The 15,650-nt window shown below is 32.0% G+C and overlaps 1 protein-coding gene across 1 annotated transcript in view; it reads right to left on the bottom strand.

The window, feature by feature from the left end:
• Positions 1 to 15,650, bottom strand: part of LRP1B (LDL receptor related protein 1B) — a 1,943,003-nt gene that overhangs the window by 91,777 nt on the left and 1,835,576 nt on the right. The window contains exons 80-82 of the mRNA XM_055124030.1: positions 9,904 to 10,020; positions 7,455 to 7,628; positions 5,518 to 5,643 (exon numbers count right to left, since the gene is read on the bottom strand). Of these exons, the coding sequence (XP_054980005.1) occupies positions 5,518 to 5,643; positions 7,455 to 7,628; positions 9,904 to 10,020 (417 nt within the window). The remainder of the gene's footprint in view (positions 1 to 5,517; positions 5,644 to 7,454; positions 7,629 to 9,903; positions 10,021 to 15,650) is intronic.

Raw genomic sequence — 15,650 nt, 5'->3', positions numbered from 1 at the left:
AAAAGTATACTCTTAGATTTATAGCCTTAATTATAATTACTCAGAGCTAAGTCATTTTTATTCTGTATAAGATTATGACAGAAGTATAAAATTATTTCCATATGTGAAATTTCCATTAAAATTTTGTAGGATAGTTTTGCATTTGTGTATGTTCTCCTGGATTTTCTCTATTAGAGATTCAACTTACTGAGAACAGAACACAAGGAACAATTGTAAAAACTGATTGGGAATCATGTAAATATATTTTGTTTTAAATGGCCTTTAGTTTAATACTAAATGAGAAATAGCAAAACAGCTCATATATCTACATCAAGATGTGCTGGCCCACATGTAGCAAAACTAAAACACACCATGCAATAATAAACAGAGCATCTAGGAGAATCATGGTGATTTAAATTGATGCCGTGATTTAAGCAGCATATACTCTGTATTAAACATACACTATTTGTCAGCTATGCCAAAGAATTCTTTGTCTCATTGCAAGGCAAAGTTTCCAAATATTTCTACGTATGCAGAATTCATGTAGGCATTACTAAATTTTTTTCATTTGTAATATGAATGAGTTACAAGGGATTAAAATATATATTGTGACAAAATAGCAGTGTATTGAATTCCATTTTGAATGTCCTCATTTTGCTATTTACTGGACATATAAGTTATGTAAGCCTTACTTATTTTAATTTTATAATGGTTACAACAATACATGTACTTCTTGACACATAGAATTTTGTGAGCATTAACAAAACATTTAAAAGTTAAATTATAAAATTTATACATATGTGTGGGAAATTAGATACATATATGTGTACTGTAAATAAGAAATTGGGGTTATAGCTGAAATCTGGCCAATTTAAATAGGAAGTTATTTGATAAATTACCAAATAACATTTAACATTATTTATGAGTGCCCATAAATTATGCTATGGGCAAATGGACTAATATCTTGTGAATGCCAGAAGGAAGCACTAGACAAACCAATGAAAATCACAATGAGTGGACCGTGATTAAATGTTGTAAGTCAAGGAAATGGGAGAAAATAGTGAGTTAGAAGGAATAGGCAGTCTATAGAATCTTGGGAATTAAAAAATGACCAACATAACACTGTGAAACATTTGATAGTGTAACTGAATTATTAGGTATGGCACTGAAATAAGGGAGACTTAATATTATATTTAAATTATCCAAATTAATGAACAGTTTATATAGGACAGATGCGTTTGTAACTTTTTAAAGATAATTTATAGTTAAAAGTTACATTGGTGCTGCAAAAAAAAGAAGTTAAGGGAAATCAAAGATAAGGTTTTATTTTCTGATCAGTTATTGGTACACTAGAATTATAGGAGCAAAAGAGAGGATCCTGCTTCAGATACTCTAATTTGGAAACACCTAGTAAATATTTGTGGTGATCTGAAAAAAAAATGATTATAGAGGTTTGAAGTCTCAGCAAATATCTAAAATAGAAATAGGCTTATTTAATTTAAAAGTTCCAAAAATATGTCTAATCCATGCAGCATGAAATGTCATAGCAGAATTGTGAATGTGGAGAGTCAAAATAAATATTTAACACATTATGACAGTGATTAGAACTAATATGATCACAGTAGGATTCTTAGGTGAGAGTTCATTTGCACCTATACAAGTTCTATATAAACCATACATATATATGTACAGATATGTATGTGTACATATATATTGTTTAAAATCTGTACTGTAACTTTTTGGATATTTTACAGTGTACTTAATTTCATTAGGCAACAAAAAATGGAAAATACAGTTAAAATTATTCAATGGAAATGTTGCTATATTCTTTCAAAACCTAGCAGTAATGATTCTATAATGATAAAAAGATTGCTTTTGTCAATAACTAAATCACCCAAAAAAACAAACTACAATTACAATCAACTACAGGTAAGAACAGGTGATACTTCCACCAAAATGACTAACATTTGAATTTCAAATTTCTTACACGAATATTAAAAATATTCAAGTTGCTCATCATTTAACAATAGCAGCCAGAGAAAGGCAAGTAATTATAAAGAACTGAAAATCTTAGTTATATTAAATGTTAATGACAGGGAAGAAGTTATTGGCATTTATCTACATCAATCAATAATTCTGAAATTCAGCTATTTGTGTACCTAGATAAAGTGGCCCAAGCTATCTACTACTAAGATTTTTATGCATAAGGGCTAATATGAATAGATTTTAATGCTCTATCTAAATTTAAGATTTTTAAGAATGCAATCAACTGAGAATTTTTTTTAAATCATATAATTAAGAAAGGTTTAAATAGTAAGAGAAATCTTTTTAAAAGATTTAGAGGGTCAGGAACAACAGTACAGTGAGCAGAGCACTTGCATTGTAAGAAACAGATCTTAGTTCAATCCTGGCACCACATTTGGTCTCCTGAGGTCTGTCATGAGTAATCCCTTATCACAGAGCCAGGAATAAGCCCTGAGCAAAACTTGCTGCGACCCCCCCCCCAAAAAAAAACTAATTGAAATATAAAATAAATAGTTTTTTAAGTTGTAGATGTTTGTTAGGTTTGCATTTAGACAAACATGCAATCACCTAATCTCAAACATAATGCTATAAAAGCAGCGAATAAAAACAGCAAAAGTACTTCTATAATTTTGTATCTTTATGAAAATTAATTTTAAAATACTTTATGTCTGTTATTTTTCAAAGCATGTTTTGGAAACTTCGTGCATTATATATCTCTGCTATTCCCAGTGATTCTTGGCTAGATACAATACGGAGACACTGGGTTGTGCAGCTTAATTTTTTAGGATGTTGTATAGCTAAATTCACCTTGAGGTCCATTATTATAAAGCAATATTAAATAATCATTTGGACACTTCTATGCTTCATTTTCTAGTTTGCAAAATAGCAGTAACAGTTTGATATAATTGAGGTATTATAAAAATTAAGTAAAATATGTACATTGTGCTTACAATATACTTTGCTCTTAAGGTGTCAAAATATTTGCTGCTATTACCAGAAGCCTTAACAGTAATATATATTGTTAATACAATTTTAGAAGATAAATTAATCTTATGCCACAGAAGAAATTGAGGCTTAGGGAGGGCAGGCAAAAAAACAAATGCAGTGATAGATCTTAGTTTATCACAAAACTCAACTCAGCTCCACCAAGATTAAGCTGTTCTTGCATTTTTTATGAAATTGATCAAAGGACAATTTTCTATAAGAAAATAAAAAACAAGGGTAAGAGAGTACAGGGGGTAAGGCACTTCCTTTGCATGTTGCTGAACCCTGTTTGATCCTTGGAGTCACATGTGGTCCCTGAGAATAGCTAATATTAATTCCTGAAACAGAACCAGCAGTGAACCATGTATTTTAGTTCTCTTTGTGGAAGAAGTATAAAGTGAAGGAACAGGAGGAAGAGGAGGAAGAGGAGGAGGAAGAGAGGAAGGAGGAGGAGGATGTGGAAGAGAATGAGAAGACCCTCACCCCTTCAATGTTCACTCCCACAAAATCAACAGTATATGTAGACACACTATGTTAACAGGTACCTATCAAGAGTACTGGTTATGAAGGTATGTGAAAATTTAACCCTGTTTGGTAGAAGGAAGGAGTTGTTGGTATTTCATTTTTTTAGGTAAAAGAGCTTTTTTGGGATAGAGTGAGAAAGAGAAGAGAGAGAGAGAGAGAGAGAGAGAGAGAGAGAGAGAGAGAGAGAGAGAGAGGAAAGTGTGAATAGAAGTAAACTCCTTGAAGTAAAAGAAATGAACTGCACACACACTGGATATGGATGTTTCTAAAACAATACGTGCCAACATTTTAGGGACCACCCTATTGGAGATGAAGAGGAGCATGTGCCTGCACACAGTAGGTCTGTATGGCCATGGCAGATCAAAGTGAAAAACAGACCCACTGATATTTCATACGTCAACCATTTGATTCCTATTCTACCATCACAATAAGTTATAGCTACTAAAATTAGGAAGATTGTTGATAAGAGAAAATTTGCACCTAAGTACCAGTGACAGCATCCTTTTTAATAGCTGGCAATAAAGAATCCACCCAAAATACGACTTTCAGTTTTCTGTAAAAATATTTTAAATCTTGCAACACTCAAATAACACTCCACAATCCTATGTAATAAATGAAACAAATAAATCATTTTTTCTGATTTGTTTTTACTTGTCAGCTTCAATGTTCTCCTCCTATATTCCATTTAATCCTAATCTAGTCTTTGAAGACTTTCCTAAAGATAGAAAATTCTAATTGGTTCTCTAATTAGATAGTCATCAGAATTATTTGTGGGAGCTTGATTCTGTCTCACTCGCCATGTAAATATCTATTTATGATTGCTTTTGTCATTAAATCATCTTTGCAAATAATTCCAGTTTTGCACATTCAAAATGCATAAGCATATATAATAAACCAAAGAAGCATACTTTATTAAAGTATCTGGGAAGAGTAAAACATCTTCAGACTGCATACAGCCCCTAGTAGAGAAAGACGAAACAGGAGTTGAGACACTGACTGAAGGCAGAGACTTGGTGTGTTGTGAGTTTACTCTAGCAGAGAAAACTGCACAGGAAATCCTGCTGGGAGAAACTCAAAGTGTGTATATCACTGAAAAATATTTTTGTGAGCCTCAAGGGATTTTGAGCACTCCTTTTATCTGTGACATCAAATTTAGTTCTTGTTGATTTTTTCTTCTCTTACTAGCAACTTAGTTTTTCACTATGGGTGCTGTTTTAAATGCAAAGTATTTAACTGTCAGTGCACTTGAAAATCACAAAATATTTATTCTCTCCTTTTGCCATTACACAATTTTTCTTATAATTTTATTTTATACTTTGTGTAAAATTACTTATATATAAATTATTTATTCAACATCTGGCATACTTCAAATGCAATGTTTGTTGAGACATCATGCATCTAGAATGTAATCTCCACCGTGAGTAAATTATGTCAACCTGTTCCTAAATTTAAATTTGTTTTCTACATTAGTCTTATACTTTCCTCTTAAGACCTAAATATGTTTACAGTTACTAGGAAAAGCAGGAGTTGCAATGATTAATGCTAATCAATTTTTATAGAAAATAAAGTACAGTTTAGCTTCTAACTTAACCTTCATTTTCTAAATTAAAGCTTGGTACACAGGAGTTGTTTGATATAAACTTATTAAATAAAAATAGGTTTTATATATGGTTTTATACTGATAGCGGAATGGCAGCCTTAAAGATATAATTATTTGTACTTTCTAGAAGTTGTTTACTAATATCTTGGCACTATTCTATTTCAAGAGTTTGAACATGCTCTGAACTGGATAGTGAGTGCTCAATATTGCTTTAGGAATAAATACAGAATGAATTGACAAGCAGCCATTGTCAGAGAAAAGAAAATTTGACACCATCATTCAAGGATCAATTTTATTAGGCATCGAAATGGATGCCTAGTGTCTAATTCTGTTCAATTTCAATAGTTGTAAAAAATTATCTTACAAATTATTTAATTAATTACAGAATAGTGAAGTTTACCTACCTAACAGGCTGTCATCATTGCAGGTGCCATTAATCAAATATTTTCCTTCTGGGCACACGCAGGTGGCACCAGAAGGATTCAGCAAACAGAGGAATTCACATACTAAGTCCAAGCATGGATTTGGTACTGATTAAAACAAAGCAAAAGAAAACAAAGAAATGTATAACAATAAGTACACCAGGTTTCAAAAGAATAAGATGAAATGATGAATTAACAATGCAGAAAGGAAATATTAACTTTCTACAGGGATTATCTGGGTTCCATGCCACCATTTTTCTTTTTTAGGGAAGAAGAATTTCTCCCAAATATTCACCATTATTCAGAAATTAACCCTAATTTACACTTCTTCAAGCGAGAAGAAATCATTCAAACACATATTTCATCAGATCAGACCAGCGAATAATAGTTTTTAGCAAGACAGTTGCCATAAGAATACTACATTATATCTTAGATCTCTGTTTAAAATTAAAGTCAATGAAGTCTTCAAAGATCTGCTATACATCTTCTTAAGACTGCCATAACTGACAAACACAATTTCTGTATGGTTTTTACAAAGATTTGAAATCCATATGCAATGTCTATTGAAAACAAAAAACAGTTTTATTATTCTTTCTTGTCTTAACAGCCCCGTTTAAATTAACAAGGTTTCCTTCCTAGGGGTAGGAGTTGTATAGGTAACTGTGCACTGTATGTTTTATTTTCCAAATTTCACCAGGTTTTCTGCTCTCAACAGCTGCTTTATGCCTTTTCCCAGAGAGTTTGTCATTAAAATGGAATAGAAATGGCCCCTCAGAAATGCATTGGTAATATGAAAATGACTTCCATTAATTGGATGGTCATGGTAATATTTTACTATTTTTGCGAGTCAAACAGAACTAGAGGCTAAGAGGGGGTGTCCTCATGTTCACCTAGATGCCCGTTAGGTCTGATCATTGGTTAAAAACAGCAAAAGAACTGCAAAAAGGCTTCAGGGGGCTTCCTGTTGCTTTTCCTGTATTTCCCAAACCAAATTTGCAGACTATTGGTTGTTACCATTCCAGAGTTCTGCAATATATGAGGCTAAATCTATTTTTACTTTCTTCAAAGAATGATCACAGGAATGGGAAAAGAGTTCGAAGGGCGACTGAATGCTTGTGCGTGGGAGGCCAGGTCCAAGCCCTGTTGAGGTACGTTGAGGTACGGTGAGGTACGTCACCGGAGCAAAACCTGGACAGACACCCAAGCACCCAGTTGGGAGTTTCCCCTCGGCATGGTGAGTTCTAGCTAAACCCCACATCCCAACAACAAAAAAGATTGTTAGAATTATAAATAAATTGTAAATAATGTTGTGAAAGGTGAATTTATACATAAAAAAGAACATTTCTGTTACAGTTGTCTCCACCTTGTTTAGAACTGTTTAGAGTGGTGCTTAAACTACACCTTTGTGTATTTAAAATACACTTTTGTATTTTAAGCACAAAGTAATTATTTGCCTATTACTTTGAAACAGGGAAAGTGAAACTAAACTTTATCAACCATCAGAAAACACTTGGAAACAAGTTATAAAATTATCTCAGATAACTTTAGTCTGAAACATGAGTTATGTATCAATAACAATAGTCAGCATGATTAATGAAGACTTGCATTATTTATATTGTTTGGGAGCAGACACATAAACTTTGACTAATAAGAACATACAAAATAAAACCAAACTTTAAAAAAAAATAAAATCAATTTTACCACCCCAAACCAGCAAAGTTTCATTATTTTTATATTGGAGAGAAAAATATGTATTTTTTCTGTTATTTATTTTAAGACATTGTTATTTGAAAATTCTGATGATATAAAAATTAAAGTTAAACAATTTAAGTTAAATTAAAAATTCTCTCAATTAAAATGTTTAAAATTATTTTTCAAAAGTCATAAAAAATCAATATAATCAATATAAATATACTTACAATCCAGTTGTTTATAGCGATGAGATATCAAAACACTCTTTGTTTTATCAACATCTAAAGCTAGGTACTCTACTGAACCATGGCCAAATTTTTGTACTCGGAATACACCATTTTTAGGTCCTGCTCCATATATAAAATTTTCAAAGACATCAATCCTATATGGATGTAACAAGCCTAGAATTTTTAAAAGGCGGTGTTATAAAAGTTACAATGTAAATACTCAAATTTAATTCAAGATAAAATAGGAGACATTCTTATCATTTCTAGAAACATAATATTTTAGTATTAATTTGCAATATTCACTGTAAATTTGCTAAATTGACTTTTTTGTATTAAGAAAGCATGGGATTTTAAAATTTTCACTAATAACAAAATGATCCCACCATTCTAATCATGTTTATTACCAACCACCACAAAATAATTGCTTTGGACTTACTGAACACAATCATTTTCTCTGCTACACGGTTCACATAAAAGAAAAGCAAACCTGACCAAATGTGTGCAATGTACAAAAACAGTTTATGAAATATGACTTTGTATTCTAGATCATATTAATGATGAAATCACATTGTATAAGCGAATTTGCTGTTTAGATATAGCTTTCTTCCTTCCTTGTATCTTTCCTTCCTTCCCTCCCTCCCTACCTCTTTCCCTCCTTTCTTCCTTCCTTCTTTCCCTCCTCCCTCCCCCCTCCTTGCCTCCTTCCTTCCTTTCTTCCTTCCCTCCTTCTTTCCCTCCTCCCTCCCCCTCCTCCTCTCCTTCTCTCCTTCCTTTCTCCCCTCTTCCCTCCCTCCCTCCCTCCCTCCCTTCCTTCCTTCCTTCCTTCCTTCCTTCCTTCCTTCCTTCCTTCCTTCCTTCCTTCCTTCCTTCCTTCCTTCCTTCCTTTCCTTCCTCCCTCCCTCCCTCCCTCCCTCCCTCCCTCCCTTCCTCCCTCCCTCCCTTCCTTCCTTCCTTCCTTCCTTCCTTCCTTCCTTCCTTCCTTCCTTCCTTCCTTCCTTCCTTCCTTCCTTCCTTCCTTCCTTCCTTCCTTCTTTCCTTCCTTCCTTCTTTCCCTCCTTCCCTCCTTCCCTCTTTCCTTCCTTTCCTTTTCTTCCCTTTCCTTTCTTCCCCTTCCTTTCTTCTCTTCCTTTCTTATTCCTTCTTGTGGTACCAGGGATTGGTTTGAACCTAGGGCCTTACATATGTTAGGCATATACTCTACCACTGAATTACTTCCATCTTCTGGTCACATGAGTTAATGTTAAAAAAATAAAATTTAAAAAAATGTATATACATTATATATGTATCTATATATATAATGTGAAACAGTAAGTTTTGTTAAATCAATATAAACATCTTTTTCACAATTTAAAAATCACTATTTCCTTGATTTTATCTATTATTGACTCTCAACATTTAAATTTATGTCAAGTAAGATGACATTTATATTTTACAACCTAGTTATTGTAAAACATAAAATATCTTTTAAACATATACATGCATATGTATATGTACATGTCTTTAGTGTTTCTTTAAATAGTTTACTTAAAAAGTTTTCTAAGGCTTGAAGATTAATGTTCCTCTCCTTTAAAATTAATGATTGTTTGTTTAGCACTGTAAATCACAATCAATTGTAAATCACAATAATCTTAATCAATTAAAAATATTAAAAGGTAAAACAGGTAAATATTATTATCATAAATTATAATAATGTACATTTAACTAGAGTCATAATAGAAAAACAACTGAAGACAAAAGTATAATGAATGTTCTCTTTAATTCCTTGTAATGTAAATACTCTCCTTTCATTTAAAAAAACTGTAAAAAAGTAAATGTATTTTTGTAAACAAAAAAGTAAGTTTGTAATGAGAAATTGCTATATCAAAAGAAAAAAAAGAAGAAAAATATCAAGTTTAGCAGAAAGAACTTAGATTTCCAAATAATGTAAAAATGAGGTATAGAAGGAAGTGAACACACAAGAGAGTAAAATTTAGAAGCATTCCCAGAGATGGAGATTTAAAAATAAAAATAACACAAATTAAAGTACTACAAGTTAATTCTCTGGTAAATCTCTGGTGACAAATGCAAATTATCATTTTTGCACATTGCTTTTTACTTGGGAACAAGTACCCTTATCAATTATTGCTGCTATGATGTTTTATTATACATTATTTCATTTTCTGCTTACTGTTATTGCAAGTTGAACTAAAAGTTAGTATTCTCAAGTATAGACATGACTGCCTCAAGTGTTCTACCCTGAGTGGGAACAACAGAATGAATAATTTCTGGGTCAGCAGTGGATCTGGTTTGTTTCAGATGTCTTTGTAATTCTATTAAGAATAAAATTATGGTCAGCAGTTAAAACTACAAATTGAACAGCAAAAGAATCTGAGAAATCCATAATGCAAAGCTTTCATACTGATACTTAATATTCTCAATATTGAAAAAAAGAAAAAACAATTGTACAAACCTTGTTTGCTGCTGATCGTTACTACTGAATCGGAGCCATCGTGCAGAACACTACCGATAATAGATAGCTCAAGGTCTGCCCAGTATATGCGCTCACTGAAAAGGTCCACGGCCAGACCTACAAAATAAAGCACTGACATTATGGACAGAAATTTGAGCTTTTTAAAATTATGTTTTAATCTTCTTTATAATTATGTTTGACACTTTTCTTCAAACATCACAGAAATTATCCAGTGTACATTATGGTTTTGTAGAAGTCAGGAAAATAAAAAAGAAACAACTCACACAAAATCTGAAATTCATGAGCATAGATTACGTAGAAATAAGCTTTTAAAATATAGAAAACATAATCATAGTCATACCGGAAAGGCCCCAATAAAATGTTCTTTCTTCTATACTCATAAGTCTCTTAATATGGCAATTTTGTAAAAGATTTTTCTATAGGGTTTTATTTTTATACCTACAATACATACAGAATTGGTTCATCATTCTGTATGGATCACTCACCCAATCATTATTTGAAATAATTTGGTATAAGTAGTTATATTCTAAATCACCTCAATAAGTTACATTTCTCAGAATATCAAAAAAAATTCATGGACTTAATAACAAGATAGTTTCACCCCTTTGGAATTGACTGTTGTGAGATACCTCTGTGCAAGCAGAGAGCAACATGACTGAAGGTTGATGTTCAGGAAAGAATGAGGAGTATTCTTCAACTTTAAGAAAAGCTGAAGAGGTGCTTAGAGACTTTATTCTTTATATACTCTAGCCATTTGCTTTCACATCCTTCGTTTTATCAGCTATCACCAGTATCTGTTGGTAAATACTAATGTACTAAAATTAATATGCATCAAAAATGTTTTAAACTCAATATTTATAATTTAATTTATAATTTATATCTGTAATTTTAATTTATATTTATTATAAATTATATTTTAAATTTATATTTAATCTATAATATTATTCTGTATTTATATTATTAGTCATTTTATTTATAGTTTAATTTATATTGATCATTAAATTATATTAATTAATAAGTATATTGTAAATAGATGATATTTGTAATTTAATGATGTAATTGTACAACCATTACATTCTTGTAAATATTAGAATTCCTTAATTAAATTCCCTAAAGCATAGAAGAGTTATATATACAATATATGAAGTCTATTAAAGATTTGACTTTGGCAGATATTTAACTTTTGTGATATAGTCTCTAAATATATATCAAATACTTTGAAAGTACAGGTCAATAAATATATCTTTGTGCTTACTGCTATAGAATTTTTTCTATAAGAAGAGCAAAGGATTTGCACATGTTTAAGTTTTTGTAATTGTACTCCTGTGTTTAGCAGAGCCATCAATCAACAATCAGAGTGCACAAAAAAGTATCAGTGAAAAAAACATCCTTCAGTTGTGTATGTAGATAAACCCTAAACATAATAAAACCAAGTATAAATATTTATCCTTAGGTATAATATAGAGGTAGACTATGACCAATAAATCTAGAATAAGTTATACAATAATTAAAGCTAGCTCATATTTTACTAATTTCTGCACAATTTAATGAAAATTAAATGAACATTTGTATTCATAATGAAAGCTATGTTTTTGCTTCTCCATGTATTCATGGGTAACATGAATCATATATAAAGTGTAAAGTTTTTTACAATTGTCATTATATTTCAAAACATTGTCTAAAAATGATTGAGAATATTGTTCTTTTATTTTCCACTAAAGAAATATGATAATATGAGAATTCTATGTGATCCAGCAATAGTATTTATTCATTACAAATAAAGGCAAAATATGATAATATGAGAATTCTATGTGATCCAGCAATAGTATTTATCCATTACAAATAAAGGCATTATTCTGAGAGGGTCTTTAAATCTCTAACTAACTAGTAGCATTATTCACATATTTAAAACATACTACCATCAAATTACAAAGAAGTTATCCTATAGGTGTGTGTGAGGGTATGAGACACATACATTTGCTCAATAAACTGTTACTCAGCAATGCTTGAAAAGGAAACTTTGTCTTTGGGGATAAAATATTTGGATATTAAGGTGATATGATATGTGAGATAACTAAGGAAAATAAAGACAATTACTGGGTGTTTTTTTACCATATGAGGGATATGAATAACAAAAGAAAATAAACTGACCAGTACCAAACAAAAGACTAATTCATAAATTCCATGAAAAATTCTGTTAGCCATCAGAAGAAAAATCACAGGTATGGTAAAGGTGTGAGAGGAATGACTGGAGGGTTCTCTTTTTTTTTTTAGGTATACCCAGAGATGCTGGGGGTTACTCCTGGCTTTGTAGTCAGGAATTACTCCTGGCAGTGCTTGGGGAGCATATGGGATGCTGGGAATCCAACCTGGGTTGGCCACATGCAAGGCAAATGCCCTCCCGCTGCTGCTGTGCTATTGCTCCAGCCCCGAAAGATTCTTCATGGTGGTGGTATGTTGTAGGATAACATGGGGTTTGTCCTTTTAGCCTTACCTTAGGAAACATAGTTTACCTTAAAGCAATGTCCTTTCTGTATGGATACAGAAAGACAATATTGTGCTTGTAACTTGGGAGCTGATTGACTCCAATAATATTTACTCCTGGGCATCTTCTTTCTTAACTCAGTTGCCCTCAGTTCCTAGCACCCCAAAAGCAGGATCCAGGGCAAGCGGTGAGTTATGTGCTACCCTGGTATCGAGATAGGCCAAGCCAAAGTGCCACAATACTCAACTATAAGTTGAGGGCATGATCATGGACAATGCTGTCATGATTCAAAGGTAACTGACAAGACTAGGACCCTGCTGGGGTTAGGAAGATTAACCTGGCCTGAGGACTATGGTCTGGAATGTATGGTGAGATGTCCTCAGGAAGAACCAAACCTTATATCTCTTACTGTGCTCATACAGAATGACATTGCTAGAAATATTAGAAGTAGATTTACTATAACTATTTAAGCAGATTACTAGCTCACACCCTGACACACCCTTGTTTGAAATCACACCCTTGAGAGGATCTCCTTAGATGAGATTTTGTTAATCTCCTCAAGAAGTGGTCTTACCCTTCTTTGTTGATTTGTTGATGTTAAACCCACCTTTGTGCTACTGCCCTATGTAATTTGCTATATAAACTAAGACTGTGGTACACAGAGGGAGGGACAGAAGACAGGGGAGAGAGAAGAAGGAGATAGAAGAAGATCCAAAGAGAATCCCAGACTCAGAAGAAGCAGAGAGAGAGAACGAAATAAACTGATCGAGCAACCAGTTTGGGCTTCTTCCTTCCATTGCCTGCCCTTGACCGATAGCACACACAGCGGTTCCGGAGCACCGACGTCGTGGGCGGTGAGACAGAGCTGCCCAGAGCGCCCACAAGTGCTCGCGCTCCTTGGCGTGCCTTAGTTTTTTACAGTATGTTACTAAAATCTGGTGATTGGTTTGCTAAGGTTTATGTACATTAGGGCAGAAGACAAGAATCTTGGTGATCCATACTAATATGTAAACCAATGATAAGTTAATAACAATGAAAAGAGAATAGGTATTTAATACAAAAGGCTGTTTCCACATTTTGTTTTACATTTAAACATATTAATTTTGCTAATCATGTAGTGTTATTTATTTTTTGTAATCCAATTTAATTACCAAAATAGATTCTTAAGCAGTAATACAAAAGTTATTAGAGGTGTCATATATCCCACTATTTTTCTCAATTTGTTTCAGACACAACCATATTTATTAGCTCCAGTCACACAGTGCACTACTTCATGGAGTTAAAACTAGAGACAAATTTTATAGCAGAGCTCTTAGATGAGTGAGATTTATATTTCAAAAATCCACAAATCGATTAGTTTGATTTTTCCTTAAGCCTTTTAATAAAAGAAAGTCTTTTAAATTAAAAAGTTAATAAAGGAATAAACTAACTTTTCTTGTTATGATTCAACTTTATATGAAAGAACAAGTTCTCTCTCCAGCCCAAACTTCTAACTTTAAAATATTACCTCTCCCTTTTGCCTTTAATAAAGAACCAATAATAAGAGGGCAAAAGATCAATTCCTAACAAGTCATTTCTATATTAACCAAGGAGAATAAAAATTTGCACCATATCAGTATAAATTAGAAAATATATATAATATATTTTTTAATCTAGAATAATGGAACCACAATTTGGAAGGTTTAACACAAGACTATAGACTCACTAAGTTTAGGATTGCAAATAATAGCATTATAATTATTTAGTTATTTTTGTGCTGTCTTTTCAATACCAATACCAATTCAGGCATTTTTAAAACTCTATAATTTTACATGTTCCTCTTACAAATCCCAGTATGTCCACTATAATCTAAAAATAGAAAATGAGAACCACAAACCCTCATAAGTAATGACCATAATATCAAGATGGCATTTAAGAGAAAGACTTGGAGAGACAAACAAATTAAAATCACTACTTTTTGAAAGAGAATAAAAGATTATATACATTCTGTGTTAAGGGGAAGTCAATATTTGTAAGGGAGTAATAACCAGAAATTGTGTGCTACCATATTTTTGATTTAAAAGATATTAAGAAGTGTCCAGAATACTGAAGATATTTACCTCTATATCAAATTTACTTTCTAAAAGTGTTAAAAGTATTTTGAGATGTTACCTACTTTAAAAGTAAAACTCTAAGCTACATTAAATTTATATTTTCATATGCATAGTACTTACACATATATATATCAACACATAATCATGAGTGCTTGTAAAATAAATTTGTGAAGAAATTATAAAATAGTACTACGTTTTTATTCATTTTATTTGATTAGATACATTTTTCTGGCCAAGGATAAAAAAGTGTTGAGTCAAACAATTTTTACTGGTCTTGGACCCAGGTATAATTTATCCTCTCAGAAAATGCTACACTTTGCTGTTTGTAATAAAAGTACTGAAGATAAAGGACCAAATGTGATAGCCTCTCAGTATCTATATTGCAAACCATAATGCCCAAAAGTAGAGAGTATGGGAGAAATTGTCTGCCATATGGGCAGGGGGAGGGGTGGAAAGAGGGTGGGGATACTGGGGATATTGGTAGTGGAAAATGTGCATTGGTGAAGGGATGGGTGCTTGATCATTGTATGACTGAAACTCAAACATGAAAGCTTTGTAACTGTATCTAATGGTGATTCAATTTAAAAAAGATGAAAGAAAAAATTTAAAATTAAAAAAATGCTACACTTTGAGAAGAACAAAAAGCAATGTAAATAAGTTTCTAATATTATTTAATGCAGTATATAAATCAAAAACATCTATTTCTACATATTTTTCTATAGGATTAAAAAACTGAGAAATGATATCACATTCATTTTTCAAAATATATTCCACTGCCACTTCAGTTTTGGTTATATCCCCTATAGGAGTCTGTGGTTAAAATATGTTTGAAAATAATCATTTGTTGAAAGAAAGAAGAAATTAAAGTGTTCTATATTATTTCAGGTTCTCTGTTAATAAATGAAAAAGTTTTAAATTGGGGAAAAGTATGGTTCTTTTTAGAAAAAGAAATTCTCACTCAAAAGTAATATGCATGACTGATCTTCTGATTTAAGCAAGTGTGTGGTAAGTCAATATTGTTCTCCATAAGAGTTAGGAAATGATTTGCTTTGTCATTAACTTACTAATGTATTATCAAACTTTGAAAATACATCATTTCTGAGATCTCATAGTTTATAACTGATCCCAGAGGATTCAAAACCAGATGT

This window comes from Sorex araneus, chromosome 1 (genome assembly GCF_027595985.1).
Source record: "Sorex araneus isolate mSorAra2 chromosome 1, mSorAra2.pri, whole genome shotgun sequence".
In the NCBI taxonomy this organism is placed as follows: domain Eukaryota; kingdom Metazoa; phylum Chordata; class Mammalia; order Eulipotyphla; family Soricidae; genus Sorex; species Sorex araneus.
This window is presented reverse-complemented; position numbering and strand designations above follow the sequence as displayed.